The sequence below is a fragment of the Periplaneta americana genome, chromosome 6 (assembly GCF_040183065.1).
Source record: "Periplaneta americana isolate PAMFEO1 chromosome 6, P.americana_PAMFEO1_priV1, whole genome shotgun sequence".
Taxonomy (NCBI): domain Eukaryota; kingdom Metazoa; phylum Arthropoda; class Insecta; order Blattodea; family Blattidae; genus Periplaneta; species Periplaneta americana.
The window spans coordinates 169888404-169913289 of NC_091122.1; the positions used below are offsets into that span (position 1 = coordinate 169888404).

The following is a 24886-nucleotide window of genomic DNA, read 5'->3' on the forward strand; positions in this document are numbered from 1 at the left end:
GCAGCTGTCAGAGTGTCAGAGAATAATTATAAAATGATGTGCATCTGCAGGAAAAAGACATTATGAATAACACTAATACAACATTAAAATCGTCCACACCTGTGGAGTAACGGTTAGCGCATCTGGCCGCAAAATCAGGTGGCCCAGGTTCGATTCCTGGCCGGGGCAAGTTACCTGGTTGAGGTTTTTTCTGGGGTTTTCCCTCAACCCAATATGAGCAAATGCTGAGTAACTTTCGGTGCTGGACCCAGGATTCATTTCACCGGCATTATCACCTTCATCTCATTCAGATGCTAGATAACCTAAGATGTTGATAAAGTGTCGTAAAATAACCTACTAAAAAAAACACACTAAAATCGCCTGCAGAAGCGAAAATATGGAAACTTAGGTTGAGGATGAAAAATTCTTTCCATTTTACAATAAAAATCTGGTTCTGGGGGGAGTTTAAGCCCTCTTAGCCCCCCCCCCCCCCCCGCCCGGTAGGTGCGCCATTGGTCAAAACTGTTTTACTACAGAGCATTGAAAATTAAATCGTAATTTTCTCAGCCCTGTTTTGCATTCTTTGTTGCCAACAGAAGCAGATCACTCTAGCCAGGTAGCACACAGCTGCACGTTGGTGCATACAAAGTCATTCATGTGCTCTTTTCTTGACATCCCTGACATAATTAAATGGTGCTGTTGTGAGATAGATAATCCTATGAAAACCAACATACTGGCGGTGCACCAGGGACAGTAATCAAGATACTTACAGGAATGTTTTAACCGACTTAAAAATCATCCCTGCAAAAGGAGTGGTAAACAAAGCTGCAGTACAAGTTTCCAGGCCTCTTCTCCATAAAACATATAATATCAGCAATGGCAGCACTGAACAAATTGTTCACCAACACCTAATGTTTTCAGAAATGTATGTAAGATGGCTGTCCAGAAATTGGCTGAAGAAAATGGACGTGAAAGAACCAATATTAATCCATTTTCTCTAAGAAGAGAAAACAATGAGTGCAGAAGAATATAACAGTTCCTGAAAAGGTAAACTGTAAGGTCCAGAAGACATGAAAAATTGCCTAAAGCTCCTTGTACACGATCAAATTTTTCTTCCAATTCAATATTTTACTAGATAACTTGTAAAAGACTGTTTAGAGAATAACAAGGCTATACAAAACAATACTTGTATTACTGAAGTGTTTGGTACCTAAAATGAAGTATATTACGACTGCATATATCGATGGCTGAGAACCAGACTGTTCTAAGTCCAACTTTTTATAAGAAAGAAATCTGTGTTCCATTGTGTTCCAGTTCTTGTCTGCATATATGAATCGAACAAAATTGTAAATATTCCTCTCCATAAGGTTGCTATGAAGCTATTCCAAATTGTTTCATGAAGCTTTGAATGTCAGGAGCTTAAAATAATTCTCCTGAAAAAAGAAAAGAGTAAAATGAACTTGGAACAGTCTGATTCTGGTTCTTCGATATATGATTTAGTATTCACCTATGTTATAGGTTAGAATCTTAATTTAAAAAAAAATACATATATATTGGTACTTAACTCGAGATGTCTGTCTTGCAATTTTCTCACAGGCATTATTTTTATCCATTATGTTCCGCCATTCCATAGAACTTACAGTGTACAGACATGGCTACAATTCACATAATTAACTCGCAAACAACTTCTCTAGGCAAGGACATCATGCTTTTTGTGGTTCTTGACGCCATAATATTTTCGAATCCCTTTGGTCAATTTCTTCAAAGGACTGTCAAGTCTTCCGACAGATTAGAACATATTCTTATTTACTTTTAAGACAACTAAAAACTTTAAAAGTACGAAAATGTAAGTGATTTGACAATAAAACTTATAATACATCTTGATTACACAACTTTTAACACTGTATCACTTCGGAATATGTATGATAAGAACTTTCTTGTGTTAAATATTTTAACGTACCTTGTTAACATGTTTCGACCTATTTTCGGTCATCTTCGGAACTGGTCGTTGTTGGTCTTGGCGCCTCTTGTTTCCTGTGTGGGTGCGTTCGTAGTGTAGAGTCAAAGAGTGTATGTGTTTTGGAATTGAGTTGTGTGTTGAGAATATCGTTGGGGTGTGTTTTCGTGTGTCTGTAGATTTCATATTGTTCTAGTGTGTTGAGTTTCTGGCTTTTTGGTTGGATGTGCAGTATTTCCATGTCTATGTTGATGTCTGTAGGTGTGGTTGGCATTTGTGATGTGTTCAGCATATGTGGAGGTGTTTTGTAATTTTGTTATGGCTGTGATGTTTTCTTTGTAACGTTGCAACCTCATTCAAGAAATTGAACTACAACATTGCATACACAACAAATAACACTCTACAAAAACATCTCAACACACAAACAACACAAACAAACAAATACAACAACACAGGCGTATACAAACTCAAATGTAACACCTGCAACAACTTCTACATAGCACAGACACGCAGATCATTTCAAACACGTTACAAAGAACACATCACAGCCATAACAAAATTACAAAACACCTCCACATATGCAGAACACATCACAAATGCCAACCACACCTACAGAGACATCAACACAGACATGGAAATACTGCACATCCAATCAAAAAGCCAGAAACTCAACACACTAGAACAATATGAAATATACAGACACACGAAAACACACCTCAACGATATTCTCAACACACAACTCAATTCCAAAACACACACACTCTTTGACTCTACACTACGAACGCACCCACACAGGAAACAAGTGGCGCCAAGACCAACAACTACCAGTTCCGAAGATGACCGAAAATAGGTCGAAACATGTTAACAAGATACGTTAAAATATTTAACACAAGAAAGTTTTTATCATACATATTCCGAAAACTTATAAAGTACTGGCAAGCTTTAAAAAGTCTTGTGAAGTGCTGAATTTGACGAAAATTTGATTGTGTACAAGCAACTTAAGACATCATTCTTTATAATAACGCCCATCACTACCGTGCACAATCACACAAGACACTCTTAATGAACTCGGCTGGAAAGTGCTGCCATAACTTCCCAAAAAACCCGCATTTATCTTCATGCAACTATCATCCATTTGGACTGCCGAAGAGAAGAAAAGAAAAGCTTAAGAGACAATAATTTGCAACAAGTAACATAGTGATGAAAGAAGTGTTGAAAAGACTGCAGAATCAAAAGAAGATGTCTTTCAAGAAGAAATAAAGAAGCTCCCCGGCTGCTGGCAAAACTGTATTGACAAGTTGGGGGACTATTCTAGGAGAGGGGGAGTAAGGGTCTGAATGTTTTGTGTGTTAATGTCTTCCTCCGACGAGTTTAGCGCTGGACCTGAGGTATTCTTGCCATCGGTGCGGGGGGGTTGCAGGTAGATTCTTTTGTTGCTACAGCCAAGCCAAGCCGAGCAGAGTGGGAAGTATTAAGCTCGATTCACATTATACGTCACATCACCATCACGGACCATCACCGTCCAATGCAAACTCATTCACATTTAACGGCAAGTGGCCGTCAGTTTGCCGCCATCAAGACTGTAGGAACTGTGCTCTCGAACAATGCCGATATTTAGCAAACAAAAACTTGCGATGTTTGCTGTCTTGTTGGACGAAGAAGAGGCCATAAGAAGAAAACGAAACAGAATATGGATGAAAGAAATGCTCAGAAAGAGGAAGAATATAGGTGAATATCATACACTATACCGACAGTTGGGGGATGATGAAAGTTGCTTCTATAAGTATTTTAGAATGTCAAAATATCAGTTTTATATTTTGCTTCAAAAATAGAAATACAAATACAAAAACAAAACACAACATTTAGAGAAGCAATTTCAGCAAAAGAAAAGTTGATGGTTTGTTTAAGGTAAGTCCTTCTAGATTGTAGTCTACACAATGAAATGGAAAAGCAATTATGTCAATTAAAACAAATTATTGTTTGTCATTCCTTGCATAAAATCACTCACAGGAAAACGTTAATTATTCCACAGGGGAAAATTGTTAATAGTAGGTTTGAACTGATGATATTCCTGACACGTGTGATGGTGTAGGCGACGGTGTTTGCATAGTTGTCAGATCATGTGACGTAGTTGAGGTCGTCCGATAAGTAACCCTATCTGTTTGCAGCTGATTGTGTTGCAGCACGGGATGCTGATAGTGAGCTGGTGGTGCTGAAGAAATCGAAGGCTGCTCATTGCTTTGGGACTGAAACATCCTTTCTTGAATTTCTTCGTATTCAAGATTAGAAATTATATTGAAAATTTTTGATTTTGCCAGATTTTGTCTTAATGGTGAAAATTGTTTCACTGTGGAGCTATGCCGTTGAAAAATGCATCTATTGGGTCCGCACTGCAGGCAGACGTCAAATGTTTTTATTTTTCATTGTTTTCTAATAAATATTTCATAACGAGAGATGACGCTGTTTCCTTCTCCTGCACCTTTTTCTTTGGACGCCTTTGTGACCCTGTAACTAGAGGATCAGTGTTCTTGCTTCTGGCAGTACTGATTTTCTTAAGTCCTGTGGATGTGAAGCAGCAATCTCTGCAGTCTCTTCATTTGTATCATTGTTCAAACTTTCTTCTTCTCCTTGATTGTTCGAATCGTCACTGCCTTGAGGTTCAACGTTTCCTATAGTTTCTCTTTCTTTAATAAACGGGATAAGAAATAACATATAATCTTTATATTTCCATTTTTTTTCGGTGTTGGTTGCCTGTCCGCTCTTAGTCTTCCTTTTTTTTAATGCCTTTCTAAACTGATCCCTTAATGAAACCCACCTCACTTTGCATTCTGGACCTGAAAAGATTGAATCGGCCTCATTCATCACCGAAATCATATAACAAATCAGTAATACATATACAGTCACCATCTAGTTCACAACAATAGAACAGATCTTCGGATTTCAATCAAAAGATACTAGCAATATGACCAACGATGTTAAAGCGAGTATAAATAACAGGGAGGAAGAAGAAAGCATAAACAATTCACGCTATCAAACCGTCCACGTCACATCAAAACATTCTCCTCGAGAATCCCAGATGGTCCGTGCCGTTGATGGGCTGTGACGTTGCCTGTATATGTGAACGCTACCATACAAAACGCATTGTACAATGTTTTGATGCAACGCTGCTGGTCCGTGATGTGACATATAATGTGAATCGAGCTTTAATCGTCCAAAAATATGCAGTCTTCAGTTTGTAGTAGTGTGTGAATATTTCATATACATATTGTTTACCTAGGCCTATATTGTTTTGTTATTAATATATTAAATATATTGTTGCAATTTTTGCTCAAACATCTTCCTGGTGTTAGCTATGTTAATATTATATGAATTACTCATATTAAATATTTCACCGTTACAAGTCATTTTTAAGGAAACATGTTGTGGAAAAGTTTTTGGTTTTATTCTATTGGAATTTTAGTATTGGTGTCGTGAAAAACAGATTCCTATAATGTCATGCGAAAATCATTTGTTGGTAATATCTTAAAATGCAAATCAAGTAGTTTTACTTCTCAAGTGAGTTCAGCAGTACAGTATATTTAAGTTTTTGGTTTTATTCTATTGGAATTTTAGAATATGTGTGATTAGTATCGTGAAAAACAGATTTCTATAATGTCATGCGAAAAACATTTGTTGGTAATATCTTAAAATGCAATCAAGTAGTTTTACTTCTCAAGTGAGTTCAGCAGTACAGTATATTTAAGTTTTTGGTTTTATTCTATTGGAATTTTAGAATATGTGTGATTGGTATCGTGAAAAACAGATTCCTATAATGTCATGCGAAAAACATTTGTTGGTAATATCTTAAAATGCAAATCAAGTAGTTTTACTTCTCAAGTGAGTTCAGCAGTACAGTATATTTAAATTGATTACTTTACAAATTTAATTCACTTCTACTAATCATTAAATTTTATAGTATGATTCTTCTTTTCATTTATATTATTGTAGTTGCATTATGATTTTTCTTTTTATTTATTTTATTGTATTTGTATTTCTGGTGGTGTGATGGCCTTAACTTCACCAGAATAATTAAGTAAATAAATAAATAAATAATATTTTCTACAATACTTTTCTTCTCTGAACGCATAAGTATGAATGGTTGTATCTCTATCTCGCCAAAAATATGTTAGAAAACTAATAGGCATACTGCTCTCGTAAATTGGGCGAATGTTTTCAGTATGATTATACTTCCTTCCAGACTGCCGCTGTCACTGTTCCCTCCCACTCCACTACCATGCTAGACTAGTCGGAACCGCATTCCTCTCAGCACTAAACTCCTCAGAGGGTGACAGTAGGTAATGTTCACAAAGTCTGGATCAAATATGAATCCCTTACGCAGTTACAGTTGTAACAACAGTTAATTGCAATAATATAATACATGCTGTATGTACTGAAATATAATAATTAAGAACAATGTATATAAATAAAAGCAGTTACAATACGTACAAAATTATTGCTACGATTTAAAAGATTCCTCATCACTGTACAGCTTCTGTTTCTATTGACTTTAATTGTTTATTGGATTCGCTGGGAACACTAATGTGTTGTGGCATTGATTTTATCTCAACTTTCGTCACTTTCATAGCTACACCTTCAGGCAGGTTGCGTTGAATATATTCGAGGAAAGTATCAGCAGTTGATCCTGTTAGGCGTAGAAACTGCATGAAACGAAAGTATGTGCGTATTTCATACTGTACTCTGTGCTTCTTGTAAATGTGAACCGATTTCAGCAGTGTCAGTCGGTCATGATTAGCTTTGCGAGGTGTCCAGCTGAAACAGTAAAACAATGTAACTTAATTAAAATAATATTCAACAGATTTATAAACATTAATAAAGCACAAAACTCGTATAATTGGTAGTATATGATGAAGAGAAACAAAAAGATTTTAATCCACCAGATCTGCTCTTTTGAAGTTGGGAAGCACAATGTTCTCTCACTCTGGATTATTTGAAATGAAAAAAAAAAGTTCCCAGTATTGATATATTGCTGCTATTCAGAATGTTTTTAAAAGTGTTGATGATTTGTGTTCTTTCATTTACCAACAAAATAAAGAGGATAAAAATTACAATAGCTTATATTTATTTCATTAATTTTTTTTATTAATTCTGTCATTTCACAAATATTGTTATAAATGTAGGCCTAGTATTTATTTCCATGTAAAGTAAATTACTGCCACAACATGAAACATAATACAATAATTAAAAATGTTAGTACTCTATATCTATATGATTATGTCTCGTGACCAGAATATTGTACGAATGGAAATATAAAAATTGGAGATTTATCCTTCGAAAAGGTGGAAAAATTCAAGTATCTTGGAGCAACAGTAACAAATATAAATGACACTCGGGAGGAAATTAAACACAGAATAAATATGGGAAATGCTTGTTATTATTCGGTTGAGAAGCTTTTATCATCCAGTCTGCTGTCAAAAATCTGAAAGTCAGAATTTATAACACAGTTATATTACCAGTTGTTCTGTATGGTTGTGAAACTTGGATTCTCACTCTGAGAGAGGAACAGAGATTAAGGGTGTTTGAGAATAAGGTGCTTAGGAAAATATTTGGGGCTAAGAGGGATGAAGTTACAGGAGAATGGAGAAAGTTACACAAAGCAGAACTTCACGCATTGTATTCTTCACCCGACATAATTAGGAACATTAAATCCAGACGTTTGAGATGGGCTGGGCATGTAGCACGTATGGGTGAATCCAGAAATGCATATAGTGTGTTGGGAGACCAGAGGGAAAAAGACCTTTGGGGAGGCCGAGACGTAGATGGGAGGATAATATTAAAATGGATTTGAGGGAGGTGGGATATGATGATAGAGACTGGATTAATCTTGCACAGGATAGGGACTGATGGTGGGCTTATGTGAGGGCGGCAATGAACCTTCGGGTTCCTTAAAAGCCATTTGTAAGTAAGTAAGTACTCTATATCAGAGATTTCAAATGCATAGTTATTGATTATATAAGTGGTCATTGTGCCTTAATAAGAGAAGGTTGTATTTCCAATAATTATAAATGAAAAATGGGATAAAAGAACACACACATCTTCTGCTCGAATGCCCCAAACACAACATGGAAAGACAAACACTATGGAGAAGCATAATAACCAAAGGAGAAATTTGGCCACCAGATAGAAGAGATCTAACAAAAAGATTTTTAAAAGACTTTTGCAAATATGTGAATTCAATTGACTTTACAAACAATTAAAGTAAAATAGAACACAGAGTAGTAATAATGATATTTTTGTACATAGTGTAAATACATAAACGTAGATTTAGGTAAGATAGAATAGAATTTATTAAAAAATAAAATCTAAATTGTACAAAGTATAAACATTACTAAACTCAGGTTTTCCAAACAAATAGCGGTATAATATAAACTTATATTGTAATTAGTCAACAATCAGGTATAGCTAATATCAATAATTAAATTAACACAACTGGAATTCAACTTAAGTAATATGCATCCCATGCAATATTGATGTAAACCAGAACATGTAGTATTACAAACTGTAATGGAACATGTTTAATTAGAGTCGACGGCAATTGGGAAGGCAGTTGTCTGCTAGCGTTTGCGTCGAGAGAGACAGATAGAGAGAGCAAGGCAGCGTACAACACTGCCACATCATACTTCACACGCACGTGTAATACAAATAGCGCAGGAGAGAATTTAAATTATCAAAAGACAATAATGACCTTAGCCGTTGATTACTGTAAGCATGACGCCAAACAAACCATCTTTCCTTCACCAACAATATTCTTTGCACGGTTCTCAATCCCACAAGCTTCTACAGTCGTTTCTTGGGCGTTGGCAACGTTCCAGCCAGCATCAAGATGACCGGCAGCGTTCTGCTCGTCAACGTTTTTAAAATAATTATACACCTTAAACACTATTTTCCGCGCCTGCCTGTGCAATACTTGTCTTTTTACAGTCTCTTCTTCCATTTATTTATCTTACACACACACAGTAAATGTTAGTTTTACTTATTCAATGTATCGAAACACTCGCATGTGAACAAACGAACTCTGGAAGTACTCGTTATGGACTGATTCTGATTGGTTCTACTGTACAAGCTCGTGACGTCACATACCAGAAATGCTACGGCGCATGTAGGAGCTGACCGCCTTCCGAACTGCCGTCTAGTCTAAGTTTATAAAAAAAAAAAAAAACCGCGTGCGCGCGCACACACAGAGTGAGAGAGGGGGAGAGAGAGCCAGAGTAGCTCTGGTATGATATTGTGGGGTGTGCTCACTGAAAAAATATGTTTCTCCACAAGTATAAGAACGCATTTATATCTTGTTCATTAATAAAAATTAGTTTGAAAAAGGAATTACCATTCTCCAACTGTGATACCAAGTTCTCTTGCAGCTGTTGTTGTAAACCAAGAATAACTTTTTAACACAGCTGGATCATTGCCTCTAATTTCCACTTCCACCATTCGATATAATTTATCTAAATCTCCACTCTGAAAAAAAATCAAAATTAATTTATAAATTAAATTATGGAACATTCCTTAGGGCAAAAAAAAATCCATTAGTCTCATATAGAGTTCTTTTTTTGCGTAAGACAGATAACACTCTGTAAAAGAAGTATAAATGTTATGATTCAAACATCAAAGTCATACATGTATTCTGTTGTTTCATAGTGTATTCTGTAATCGTTAACAAAGCTGTAGCCCTTTGGTACATCATTTACAAATTTCGAAGTTATTTACAATGCTGGTGAATTTCTTTGAACTTCTCAATATCTAACAAGAGAATGTTGATGAACTGGTCTCCATGTCGATGGTAGATTTGATTATGATTCCAGGACATGTCGCAGGCAAAAAGTACCACGGACTTCTTGTCAAAGGGATATTATATCACAACGCAATTAATGTCATAAGGAGAAGAATGTCACACGGCTGCTTTGTCATGGGAGTTTAACTTCACAGCAGAATTTATGTCTTATGTGCTGCACTGTTATATGGTGTATGTCACTTTATTGAAATAAGCACTGATTCAATATGAAAAACTTATCAGATTACCAGGAAACAATTGTCATTCATACAGTCCTCTTTGTAGATTGAAAACTCAAAAAAGTTTCATATCCATTGTTCAAGAATTAAAACAGAAAATCAATATCCCGAATTTAAAAGAAAACTTACAAATTAAACCAAACCCTTTAACTCTATTAAATATAAAATATAATCTAAATTTAACAGAAGAAATACTGAAATCAGAAGTAAACACTGAAATACTGAATCAATTGTCTTTAGAGACAATTAATATTAGGTACCCTCCACAAAACTGGCTTCATTTATACACTGACGGATCCTTGATCTCCAGAGAACAAGGTGCCGGTGCAGGTGTTACGTGCTGTCTCTTCTCACTTTATAGATCTCTTGGATATGGAACAACAAGTTTTGATGGTGAAATCATTGCAATAAGTGAATGTCTCAGGAATCTTCTATGCCACATCAATAAATTTAGGAATGCAGTTATATTGTCAGACTCCAAAGCAGCTATTCTATCAATCGTCTCTAAACACACACCTTCATCTCAAACAGCAGAAATAACTAAAATGCTCTCTCAATTAATATCACTCAATAAAAGAATTCATTGTATTCCAATGGATACCATCCCATTGTGGAATCCTGGGAAATGAGAATGCGGATGCTTTAGCAAAGAAGGGCAGCACTGCTACTTACAGACCTGTTACTAAATCTACGTATTACTCTGTGAAGAGATTTATTAAATCTACATACTTAGACTTCAACAAACAAAATTTGATAACTCAATCCCAAGGGAAAAAATGGAACTCTATGCATCAAAATCCACAGTTAATTCCCGATTTACCACGAAAATCGTCTGTAGCTGCATTTAGATTGGCAACAGGCCACGATTGTTTGGCCAAACACCTGCAGAGAATTGGAATATATCAGTCCCCTAACTGCCCATTGTGCAACTCAAACCAAGAAATGGATTCGGAACACCTCAAAATCTGTGCTTCAGTGGCTAGTCATGATAATATCTTTGAAAAATATTGGAGTGCAAGAGGGCAAATGACTTTATTGTCAAACGCCTGGCATTAGAAAACAACAACAACAACTTTATTGAAATTTGTAAAGAAACAGGTAAATCTATTGCGAGTATTAGACATTTTATAAAATATTCCTGAGGCAGTTCAAAATGCAAAATTGTGCACCAGTGTTCGCAGATATTGTAAGGTCCTGTATATAGTCAGTTGCAGATTTCTCTGAAATCAGTCTGAAACTTCTTATTTAACCCTAGGATGCATGGCCTCTTGGACTTACATCAATGCATAATGGGGGCCTCAAAGGCCCCCATTACAAATTAAATGGATATTGTTACCTTTTAAGTTCAATTTCAATGTTGTGGTATTTTTATTCAATTAGTTAATCAATGTAGTGCTAAAATAGAATAATTTATACACTATGTATATGTTTTGAGTAGCTAAATATGATAAAAATTTCTCTATATGCACAAGTTCTGAAATTATAGTTCCATTATATAAAGTGGTCCTGCGCTGTGTCGTCGTCTAAGGTATCCTGCTTAGGACTCGCGTTACAAAATGCGCGCTGGTTCGATTCCTCATGGGGGAAGAAATTTTCTCTTGAAATTTCGGCCAGTGTATGGGACCGATGCCCACCCAGAATTGTGATGCACTTGGGGAGCTATGATAGGTAGCGAAATCCAGTTATGAAAGCAAGCTGTAACGGCTGGTGTAATCATCGTGCTAACCCCACGATACCGCCATTCTAGTTGGATGATCGTCCACCTCTTCTTCGGTATATGGACTGAGTTCAGCAGCCTGCTGGTAGGTCATGGTCCTTCAACGACTGTCGTGCCTCGGATTATTATTATTATTATTATTATTATCATTATTATTATTATTACTATTATTATTATTATTATTATTATTATTATTATTATTATTATTATATAAAGTGAAGTCCAATGCCCTTTTATTGAAAACAGTCTTCCCAAACAAAAACACTTTGCTCATTGCACACATTCTTAGAACATTTTGAACAACACTGAGCAATTTTTCTTTCTAAGTCACGTAGGCACAAAAAGCATCTTCTTTTTTTCATTATTCTTGGATGAAATCCATATCCACCTCCTGGGACATTTGACTACACACCGGGCAAGTGCTTGAAGGACATTCATGTTCTAGTTTGGATTGTTGACTCTGTGCTTCATATGTGGTCTTATAAGTTCAAGGTTGTAACATCGCGCCAAGTTTGTTTCTTATGGCTGCTAAACGGCGTCCTTCCAGATTTGTACAGTATACAATAGGCTACAATATTAGTTGTGATGAAGTAACTCCATCCATGCTTCGGTATTGACGAATATTCCTCTTATGACACCTGGAGAAATTTTTGTAATATTATGAGTAGCACCCGATTAGAAGGTGGTAATGTTTCACTCCACTGAGTTCCGTCACTTCCGATCAGAATGTTCGCAGGCAGGGAGTATTTTCTGTATGATTGATTTCAGATGCTTCATCACTACTATAAAATTAAAATGTTGCAACAATGCCACTAGGATACAAATGTCCGAAGTGTCAACATTCACATATTAGCAGTAAAACATAAAATTGTAGAGCTGTATAATATATAAAGCAGGACAGGCCTGAGAGGCCCTCGCTGTGCATTATGCGTGTAGCATTAACAAAAATTAATTTTAAACAGTTTATCTTAATGTATCTCCTTAAATGATCATACAACATGTTCTTAGATATATTTTAGAAGATTACATGAAGTTTGGTGCAATTTCGTAATATTTTAACACTTTTAAGAGAGTAATAAAATTGATGAAAGGCCTCAAAGACCCCCGCCATGCATCCTAGGGTTAAGGACGCGAAATATTTCTTCGTATGTCTTTTTGTCACATTTCTTCGTAAGTACAAATACAATGGGGCAGAAAACCACGCACTTTGCAGTGTTTACTATACAACTGGGTTGTAATTTTAGGAACCACCTTGAATGTTCCATCACATATCCAATAATTTCCTCTTTCCAGTATCTGTAGGAGAGACTGTTGTACCTTTAAACACTACAAACACCCAATGTCCCATCCCTACCTTCCCGTGGTGCAGCTGTTAGTAAGCGTAATTTTACAAGCTGAACTAAAGGGAGGGGCTACTCATCAATTAGCACTGGTCAGCTTGATGAGTTAATGACTGAATTTGGTATAATTTTCCTCTAACCAATACCTAATTCCCTCTTTACCCTTTCCTATCCAGTCCTCTGACTGAACTCTTACTTTCTTCGACCCTGACGGCATTAGAGCATTCGAGGCCTAGGGGTTCATTTCCCTTTCCTTCCTCCTCTTTCTACTTTTCTGTTCCTAGTGCTGACCTGCTATGGCACTAAAATCGTCCTCCAGTGGCTTAAGGAGGGAAAGCTGGTGATCAACAAGATCTCCCAGCTAGGCCCAATGGACCCGTCGACCAACAGCAGGTATGGTTCTCCAGACATTCTGGGGGTTGTGTGTGAATGAAGTAGCTACCAAAACGTTAAAATATGGTGTTCACTTAAATCGGCTACAACTTGCCATTTTTCTGTGGCTGGTCATGATAATATCTTTCAAAAAATATTGGAGTGCAAGAAGTCAAATGACTTCATTGTCAAATGCCTGGCATTAGAAAACAACAAACAACAACTTTTAAACACTTTTCACATTTTAGCTGTAGCTGCATTTAGATTGGCAACAGGCCATGATTGTTTGGCCAAACACCTGCATAGAATTGGAATATATCAGTCCCCTAACTGCCCATTGTGCAACTCAAACCAAGAAATGGATTCGGAACACCTCAAAATCTGTGCTTCAGTTGCTGACCATGATAATATCTTTGAAAAATATTGAAGTGCAAGAGGTCAAATGACTTTACTGTCACACTCCTGGCATTAGAAAACAACAAAGACATTTTACTTTTTTTTTTTTAATTTTGGGAAATGAAATTTTTAAAATATAAAAATGCTTGAAATAATTATTGAAGATTCCTTTACAACTTCCTGTATGTATTTTCCTGTTTTACAGATCTATTAAGAATGGAAAAAATAAAATGAAGGGATATGTAATGTGTTCAAAGGTACAACAGGTTCATGTACTTTGGAACACATGGAATGTAGGGGGAATATAGCTGTAAAAACTGATAATCATATTTAAAATGTATTTGCCATCATAAACCAGAACAGGCTTCTCTGACTGAGATATTATTTTCTGGAGGAGCAATAACTGCTTCAACAGCTTTCTTCAAGACATCCGGATCAATTGGGGGCCTCTTAACTCCAGACTTATTTCGTGACATGATCTTAAAATGAAAGAAAAACAAAAACCGATAGAATCATGTACCTTGGAACATATTCCATGGTGCAAGATGTTTTGTGTTAAAAGTACAAGAGGTTGCACGTTTAAACAAATATGGCTCCCTCCCAAAACTAGAGATTCGAATAAATCATGGAAATTAAAATATGTTATTACTCACCAGATGATAGGGAACACACTGTACTTTATAGATAGTAACAAATACCATCTGGTTTTATGTTAGAAAACATATATCAATGAACGAAATGTTTACTTTTGGTACTAAAAAACTTCTTTTCCCCAAGGAACTCACACTTTGCAATAAATCAAACCGAAACTATGACCAGAGCTACTTAACGGCTTTCTCTACAATCTACTTCAGTTTCAGTCCTCTAGGTAGCAGCAAAAATTAAAATGTTGAAAGGTACACTATGCTAAAGGTACAACAGTCTCCCCTAAGTTATCCTCTGAACAAAATATAATAACGCCTTTCCGCGCATCGAAGTGAAGCAACCAAGGTTACCCATCCTTAGTCACTGTATATTTTTGGGACAAATTTTCAATTTCTTGCATACTTTTGGGTTTAGGGGGCAAGTTCTGCCTCCTAATACATCTTACAGTTCTTCTCAATGTTTTCTTCTTCGGGAGTTTAACATTCATTTTGCTGTACGCTGAAGTAATCATATTTCGAACAATTTATGAAGCAGGTTCCACAGACTTGGCAGCTGTAGTTTTATTTTCTTCTTTAAGTTGAGCAGCATTGCAGGTTCCTCAATCAGGTGCATGGCTATGTTCTATTTCTGATAGCACAGATGTTCCATCCATCCATGTATATCAACACATCTCCATTGCACACCATTTTTCACAGGCCTATGTTTGAGATACATGTACTCCTTATAAATTAATTTCTTACCTCCTTTCACTGCAAGTATGAATTTTGTTTCATCTGCAATTTCGAAATTTAGCTGCACGAATTTTTAATCTTGTTAACTTAAATTTTGCTTATGTTACCATAAAAGCCATTTCGTTTGTTGTTACCATAGAAGCCATTTACTTTGTTACATACTATATTGACAATATATAATATATACTGGCAATCTAACTATTGTCACAATGTCCATGTGACATAATTTTAGTGTGATGTACTGTACCTGTGACAATATTAATATTGCGACATATGTCCACGTGACATTTTAATACACTGTGACAAAACGTCTATGTACATTCTGGTTGCGACAAAAAGTTCGGATACGTTTGATTATATTCCGAGAAGTTGGCTCATATAATTCTTTATGGTTAACAATCTTGGAAGAGATGAAACCCAAAATGTGTGGTTTGTGCAACGGTTGTCAATAGGCAGTTTTGGGATTTTCAAAGGGGCCGTTTTGAATATTGAGGAACTGTGATCGTTTTTATTAAGTCACGGTGTAGCCCAGGCACATGTGCCAAAAGTGGCATGTGGAACGATTATCAATGACACGCTGAGTGAATTGTAATACAGTAATTATTATCTCATAAAGTGGGAATTTTAAGTAAAAAGAAATAATGAATACTTTTTAAAAATATTTAATACGTTAGTATTGTTATTTTCTGCATTGAAAACATGTTAATAAAAGATCAAGCTACATCTTTGAATGGAAATCGTGTATAAAAGTATGGGGGCTTAGATTCGCATGCTGAGTGACTTTGAAGTGTTACTTCAGCACAGCATTTCCGATGCCTTGTGTAGCATGTTATCAGCTAAATTGCTTGTCCAAATTGTGAAACTACGGAATAGGTGAGTTTTCATATGGTCGAGATCAGTAATAAATATGCCTTGCATAAACGCTTTTGGTGAATAAGATAAGTAGGCTTACGTAAATAGAAGTGTAATCGTGTTATGTTCGTAAAAAAACTAAGTTCTGTATATTTTTTTCGTAGAAATTACAAATTTTCTGCCATTTTTTAAATGCAGACTTTGTAATATTTCATGAGGTTTTATAAAATCTAAAGTGTGTTTTCCGCCATTTTTAATAATTTTCGTTTCCGAAAACCCACGAACCACGATTAAAAAAAAAAAAAGGCAGGCTACAATTTTATCCCATTATTTAGTAAGGAAAGTAACGTAGGCCCTATACCAGTAAAAAATTGAATAGACTTTCATTTCAATCTCATTGGCTCAGACGGTAACGCGTTTGCTTGCTTGCGCTCGGGTGTGGGTTCGATTCCAGCATGGGCTGATTATCTAGTTCGTTTTTGCCGAGGTTTTCCTCAACAGTAAGGCGAATGACAGGTAAAGTATAGCGAATCCTCGGCCTTATCTAGCCAAATACCATTTCGCTATAGCTAATTTCATCGACGCTACATAATCCAGCCATTGATACTACGTCGTTAAATAACCAAGCAAAAAATTGCAGTTTGCACGTAACCGTCAAATTAACTACGAGAATACTAGCCTTCATACGCAATTACAGTATGTAAATTTATAATTGAAATTATGGAAAGGCCTTCAGTTTTACATGAAGGTCGCAAAGCACTAGCAGTCTATGAACATGAATATAACAAGGCTCGACTAAAAATACAAATTTCCGAGTGTCCACGAATGTTAACATACTCGTACTTGTTCCAATGACCAATAATAATGGCAGCTAACAGCTTCTGATACAAACAGTTCTTTTCTCTAAATTACTGTCAATTCACAATAAGTACAAAGGCTAGTCCATACCTCTTCAGGTTTGGTTAAAGAAGCACTCGACGAGAACATTCTTTTCATGACAAACGCTTGCGGCTGGTGACGACTTAAGCATGATGCTCTGACCAAAGCTTGGCTATCGGCTCTGCAAGCTAGTTTCGTTATATTCTGTAAAATGATAAGAAATAACACAATGCAATAATATAACATTACTTCAAATAAGAGAACAAATGCTTTCATACATAACCTATAAACTACATATTAACTTACGTGAATTATATTCATATTAAACATCACTATTTGTACACAATTTACAAATATTCTTAATCACCAATTTCTTCCTTTTATTTCTACACCTTATAAAACAAAACTTCTTCACATTTTCTTTAAAATATAACTGATATATTTCAATAGTACTCTTTGAATCGTAAAGGCGTGGACAAATGTCAGACGATATCGTAGACTTTACCCGATAGAGGCCACTACTTGACAGGGTTGTCAGTGTCGCCACAAGGAACAAAAATAAAACACTAGATTTTTGTAAAAAAAATACTATATTTTAATCCCCTATTTAATTTATTTCTGCATTTAATTCCCACCAACGATGACATTCAAAAGTGTGTATATAATGCTTTGGATTTAACAATAGTCACTATTCCCATTGCTTTCCAACATTGTCATCATACTATAATTTTATTTCTTCACAATTATTTACAGCGATTTATGAAATGTATTCTCATTTTCTCTTCATTATACATCACTCGTTTTCTTTCTTTCTGCAAACGCTTTCAAATACAAACTGCTACCATTAAACATGTAGCTATTGTATCATTGAAGCTATCAATTTACATCCTACATCATTTTTATTCCACGTCCTGAGCTACCTTTCTAGTACCGGTAACACTTTTTTTTTTATCCTTCCACCACAATAAATGTTATATTGATCACTATATTATAAAATTCCTTATTTCTTATCATGTTCTATTCGATTGTAATCTTATTTCCATTATTCTTGGCAACCTCAAAAGTTGGGGAGACATCTCCATTTCCAGACACGGTTTCCGAATTTTTTTCTCTCTCCCTAGACAAACTTCGTCTCCAAATATCCCCAGATTTTCATTGTTCATTATTATTGTTTAATGATCCTTGCACATTGTTGTGATAAATTTTGCTAATGCAATTTTGTCGCTAATTTGTTATACCATAATCAGAACTGTCAAGTCTTCCGTTGTTATTGAAGTTAATAAATATACTGAAGTGCAGGAAAGAAGAAAAATTTATTCCACTATTACTTAAATAACTCTTTACAAGAAGTCGCTCTTATTTCATAACAGAATTCTCAGTGTCTCATGAAATAAGGGCCCTACATTCCATGACCGAACACAGCTCACCAAACCACAACCCATGCACTGTGCAGTGGTTTCTGCATATCAGGCCGTTCAAATCTTAAAACAGTTGATGTAGCCATCAAGGTGAATATGACTTTCATCTGAAAATCATATATAGCAGAAGAAATCTGGATCCTCATACGTCATGGACAACACTCAGCTGCAATATTGTAATCAGGTTCGCTCATTCCTTTTTGCTAGGTGCTAAGCAACTGGAATGTCCCATACACTGGCCGAAATTTCATGAGAAAATTTCTTCCCCCATGAGGACTTGAACCAGCACGCATTCCGTAACGCGAGTCCTAGGCAGGACAGCCAATAGGGATTATAAAGAATGGACACTGAGCGAATTTTCCTGTGTTTTGTTTCTCTGTGCGCCAGCGGTTAGTTCCACTTTCAAGCGCTAGAGGTAGTATAATCGAGCATACGCTAAGATAATAATTGAGAATAGAGTTGAGGCACAGGATCCAAACATCGCCTACCTTATTGCATAATCCAATAACGCTTTGCTTCAAATAAATTCAAGTTAACAGCTTTTCCTTATTTCTCAGTGACAATCTAGTTGTGATAATAATATTTTATATTTCAGATATAATACATTATATTATAAAATAATATAATACATTATAAAATTAAGTATCGAATTCGTTTAATATTTGTATAATAATATAATATAGGTATATGGTTTTACTTCTCGTAAGAGTTTCGTTTTTCCATTTTCAGCGCTATCAAATCATTACATATTTTAATTGTTGTAGGGGTCAACGTCTCAACTCTCATTATAAAGGAACTCTAGAGTCTAGACATTGCAGTTATTTTATGGATCCAATTTATTTGAGTACATAATGTACCTAGCTGTATTAATTATATGTGTTACGGTATATTTCCGCTGTGTCGACTGCTAGCTGGTGTGATGTCAGCGCCAACTCTAGGGGGAAAGCAGAATCTGACGCTTTAGCTGGCTTGAAGGTCATTGAAATCAGTCCGGCTACATCAAAGGTACTGACGCGAAGTGTCTATTCTTTATAATCCCTATTCGCTGGGCAGGATGCCTTAGACCGCGATGCCACGGCGCGGGACCAAGCAACTGGAATGCAGTGTGTAAATTCACCCAGTTATTTAAACATCTGCCGAACAGACCTATCAATCAAATCAAGTTTCAGCAATGTTTATCGTAGATTATACTTTGGGTTGGAGAAGCCATCCACGATTCTCATTTGTGGTGACGGTTTTTAAGTGCCTTGTTTTTCCCTTTTGTTGACATAAGACTGATTCTGTGTGACGAAACTTGTCAACGACAGCTAACATTGTTTTGTTATTTGGTGTCTCCTTATTAAACGGCTCCTCACACTGTTCTTTACCATGAAGCAAACTTGGCCCATTCTGACGTCCTACTTCATCTGGGTTTATGTGAGAATACTGATTGACGACAACTAATGTCATACCCCCTTTCATCAGATATTTTATTGTTGGTTAATTCTTTTGGTTTAAACAAGTGTGACTATAGTTACATTAGTTTATAATGTTATGCTTTATTGCATGACTAATTTAGGAAAGAGCATTGCTCATCTCCTAATTTTGAAGAATACATTCGTATACTATTTTTTTTGTATGACAGCATTATAAAGCAATTAATAAGGAAATAACATATCAAATTTGTAATGATGGGTAGTTTGATATCATGATCATGAAGAATGAGTTTCTATGACAGCAGTGATGTATTAAATATTATTGCATGGAAAATCCTTTAATAATATTAATTTCATGGCATAAGGAATGATGCAGTCATAGTAGAAATCATGACATTTTAGTTGGAATGGCAATCTTTTATGGCACTGGTACAATAATGTGGCATATTATGAACAATTTTCACGAACAATAAAGACTGTTGCAAATCAAGATTTCAGGTATAACTCCCTGTAAAGTTGATTTGAATAATTTTCAAGGGAAAAATTGTTCCGGGGCCGGGCATCGAACCCGGGACTTTTGGTTTAACGTACCAACGCTATACCAACTGAGCTACTCGGGAACTCTACCTAACACCGATCCAATTTTTCCCTCTATATCCACAGACCTCAAAGTGGGCTGACAACTGTCAAGCAACCAACTTCAAGTGCACACTAACTCCGTGTGACTTAAATTGTGGTTTTCTGTTAACGAACGGTGACGTGTATTATGCAAATCAAGATTTCAGGTATAACTCCCTGTAAAGTTGATTTGAATAATTTTCAAGGGAAAAATTGTTCCGGGGCTGGGCATCGAACCCGGGACCTTTGGTTTAACATACCAACGCTCTACCAACTGAGCTAAATAGAGGGAAAAATTGGATCGGTGTCGGGTAGAGTTCCCGGGTAGCTCAGTTGGTAGAGCATTGGTACGTTAAACCAAAAGTCCCGGGTTCGATACCCGGCCCTGGAACAATTTTTCCCTCGAAATTATTCAAATTAACTTTACAGGGAGTTATACCTGAAAGCTTGATTTGCATAATACACAGTCACTGTTCGTTAACAGAAAACCACAATACGGAGTTAGTGTGCACTCAATGTTGGTTGCTTGACGGTTGTCAGCCCACTTTGAGGTCTGTGGATATAGAGGGAAAAATTGGATCGGTGTCTGGTAGAGTCCCCGAGTAGCTTAGTTAGTAGAGCATTGGTATGTTTAACCAAAGGCCTCGGGTTCGATACCCGGCCCCGGAACAATTTTTCCTTCGAAATTATTCAAATCAACTTTATGGAGAGTTACACCTGAAAGCTCGATTTGAATAATACACGTCACTGTTCGTTAACAGAAAACCACAAATTAAGTCGCATAGAGTTAGTGTGTACTCAATGTTGGTTGCTTGATGGTTGTCAGCCCACTTTGAGGTCTGTGGATATAGAGGAAAAAATTGGATCGGTGTCTGGCAGAGTTCCCAGGTAGCTTAGTTAGTAGAGCATTGGTATGTTTAATCAAAGGCCTCGGGTTCGATACCTGGCCCCGGAACAATTTTTCCTTCGAAATTATTCAAATCAACTTTACAGAGAGTTACACCTGAAAGCTCGATTTGAATAATACACGTCACTGTTTGTTAACAGAAAACCACAATTTAAGTCACATGGAGTTAGTGTGCACTCGAAGTTGGTTGCTTGACCGTTGTCAGCCCACTTTGAGGTCTGTGGATATAGAGGGAAAAATTGGACCGGTGTTGGGTAGAGTTCCCGGGTAGCTCAGTTGGTAGAGCGTAGGTACGTTAAACCAAAAGTCCCGGGTTCGATGCCCGGCCCCGGAACAAATTTTCCCTTGAAAATGATTCAATAAAGACTGTTTATTAACATTTGCATAATTTCAGTCTCCACAGCTTGTTGTAAAAGAGGTTTCAGCTTGATGAATATCATTAAGAATAAATTGAGATCTCTATGCAATATGAACGGACCACCACAGCAAATTTGACAAAAGCTGTGCAGTATAGTACTTCAGCAGAAAATTCAAGACATGTTGATGGCTACAAATGACTTTACTTCTATTCATTTGGCTCCCTATATTTTTGAGCTGGAGCCCGGGTCCATAGGAAATTTGTTCTGCTCTACTTACTGTGTGGCACAACAGTAGTCTTTGTGATGGGAAGAAAAACAAAAATCATGTGTAACCGTGGCTGTGATTTAAGAAAGCTGTACTGTCATCTCAAGAATTGTGGGATAAATATACAATGCTATCCAAGAGAGATATCGTGAAGAGGTTTTGGAACAACTCCTGCATTTGGATGTACAGTATAACCCCGATTTTAGGAGACCTTCATTTAACGTTTTTCCTCATTTTAAGTTGAATTTTCATGGTCCAATAATTATTACATACGATTAATATACAGAGTGATTTATATAGAACTGACACATTTCTTTCTTTAATTATTCCGTTGGAAATTCATTCAATGACCCAATTTTAGCACCAAATTAAGCAGAATGTTCTGGAGTTTCGATTCCTTGTCACTAGATGCGCAGATGTTTATGTTTTATTCCTATTGTTGGCAGCACTGACCCAATTTTAGCACCAAATTAAGCAGAATGTTCTGGAGTTTCGATTCCTTGTCACTAGATGCGCAGATGTTTATGTTTTATTCCTATTGTTGGCAGCACTAGATGCGCACATGTTTATGTTTTATTCCTGTTGTTGGCAGCTGTTTTCGACATTTTGTGTCAACGTGAAAATGCAGTACACATTAAATCAACGACTCTCCCTGTGAAGCAATACTGGATTACGAATTCAATTACAGCTACTCAAAGGGCATACCAGAGAGAATTTGGTGTTCACAATCCTCCCAAAAGAAACACAATACTGGGACTGGTAAACAAATTGGAAACAACTGGATCTCTGGTGAGTGAAAAGGGCCAATTTTTTTTAACCAGATTGTGAACACTGCAGAGTACCGACTGATTTTCATGGAGTTTGTTGAGCAACTGGACGATGTAGAGCTGAGTCAAGGATATTTTCAGCAAGATGGCGCTACATGCCATACATCAAATGAATCCATGGAACTAATTGCAAGTTTCTTTGACGATCGAATAATTTCCAGGAACCTGTGGCCACCGAGATCTCCGGATTTGACAACGCCGGACTTCTTTCTATGGGGTTACTTAAAAGACAGGGTTTACGCCACACATCCCCAGATATTGGACGATCTGAAGCACAACATCACACAGGAGATTCAAGCTATTGACAACAGAGTCCTCCAACGAGTGGCCAGTAACATGAAACGACATGTTGAGTTGTGCCTTATGCAGGATGGAGGACATTTTCAACATTTGCTATAGAGGTAAATAATCTCCCAAAATTCCTCTACATTTTAGGTATAATAAGTTGTCGCTAGCACAATTCGTTTTGAAACAATTAATGAAAGAAATGTGTCAGTTCTATATAAATCACTCTGTATTTTTATATTTGATTTAACGTTATTCTCTTTGCTGTGAAACCTACATTTTATGTTAAAAATTTTTTTAAGTGTTTTTTTTTTTTAAATCTCCACTAATGCACAAATAAATGCATTGTGATTCAACATATACAATACAAATTCTTTGAAGACTCAGTGAGTTAGCAACACTGCTGCCTCCCAGCCAAACAATTCTCCCTCCCTAACCATGCCAACATGAAGCTGAGTTCCTATTCATCTGCTAATTCCCACCTTTTGTGAGAACCAATCACATTCAATAATGAATGTGGCAGTCATCCATGACAGTTGCTTCTTGTCTTGGTTGTGCTCGCTGAGGTGTGTCAGTGCTACAACAGTGAAGAGATGGAATTTTTCAGTTACTGTACATATCACTAGATAACAATGGCCATGAAAAGGAAAATGCTTTCTCTTGCGGAAAAAGTTAATTTAATTTGCAAAATGGAAAAAAATCTAAATGTTAAGATATTCGAGATGGCGAGAAAAAGATTTGATTGGCATCCAGCTTCCGGTTATGTTTTATATTTTTTTATACAGTACTGTCCTTAATTTATTTATTGTAGCTTTTTGCATATGAGCTATTCCATCTCAAATCGACCGAAATATAGAGAAAATTGACCTTATAATTTCTAAATACAATGAACTGTGATACAATGCTTTGTGCAAAGTTTGAGGCATCAGAACTTCATAGTGTTTAAATTAAAAATATTTAAATTTATCATATTTTCATAAAATTAGCAACTTTAAACTGTTGTAGCTCCGAAACCTTTTCACCCAATGATCAAAATAATGATTTATTTTGATGCTGAGAAATTAAAGTTTATATTGACATATAAACAGATTTTCTTACTTTTTATGGAAATGGAGAAATTTAGATTTTTCTTCATTAAGACGCCTTTGGCTAGGAAAAAATATTTTTAAAATATATAGTTAGATTCCGCTTTGAAAGTACAAATAAACACATATTTTTTACTGATGGTATGTTGATAAGAAAGTATTGAAAATATCAAATAAAGAAAATAAATAGTACACGCATGAACTAACCAGCTGACTGTGAGACGGGAGGTAGCTTAGACAAGCAAAGCCAGGAGACAAACACGTGATGTATTGTCTAGCAGTCATGGCTATGCTAGCTTTATCACAGGTTTTCATAAACATAAGAGTAAAATGACGCTCAATGCTCGCTTATCATCAGCTCTTGGCCAGTGCGTGCGGTACTGCGCCATTCAAGTATAGGCGTGTGAAAATAATCTATTTAATACCCTCGAAACTTATTGCCGTACCACTAAGCAAACAATGCCCAATCCCTCTCAATAATGCAAGGTTTTTTCTCAATATTTTTTTACATTTTTACAAATGGCCTAAAACCAAGTAAAATCAGATTATCTGTCTCTCTGTGTATAATAAAAATAAGGATTACTTCTTAACATAACCTACCAAATGTCAGCTTCAAAATGAGCTCTCGTTCAATGTTCTGCAGTAAATGGTTCCAGAGGTCTGAGCGCTGAAAGAGGCTTGTTTTTATAAAATACGCTAAATTTGTCGCTCAATAGTACGAAAACCGTTTGACTTTCGATAGTATATTTTTGAAAATGCACTCCCCTCAGCACCT

The 24886-nt window shown here is 36.2% G+C and overlaps 1 protein-coding gene across 1 annotated transcript; it reads right to left on the reverse strand.

Annotated features, from left to right (window-relative positions):
* Nucleotides 1-6357: 6357 nt before the first annotated feature.
* On the reverse strand, nucleotides 6358-17431 carry mRpS10 (mitochondrial ribosomal protein S10). Its single transcript, XM_069829510.1, has 4 exons — nucleotides 17239-17431; nucleotides 17002-17136; nucleotides 9318-9448; nucleotides 6358-6745 (listed from the first exon to the last, which is right to left on the reverse strand). The coding sequence occupies exons 1-4, from the start codon at nucleotides 17260-17262 to the stop codon at nucleotides 6454-6456; spliced, it is 582 nt and encodes a 193-aa protein (XP_069685611.1). The 5' UTR covers nucleotides 17263-17431; the 3' UTR covers nucleotides 6358-6453.
* Nucleotides 17432-24886: the final 7455 nt, after the last annotated feature.

Coding starts and splice junctions, on each gene's coding strand:
- mRpS10 (XM_069829510.1), bottom strand. CDS start 17,262: ATGTTTAATATGAATATAATTCAC. Junction 17,137..17,238: donor TTAATATGAATATAATTCAC/GTAAGTTAATAT, acceptor ATCATTTTACAG/AATATAACGAAACTAGCTTG. Junction 6,746..9,317: donor GGTATCACAGTTGGAGAATG/GTAATTCCTTTT, acceptor TTACTGTTTCAG/CTGGACACCTCGCAAAGCTA.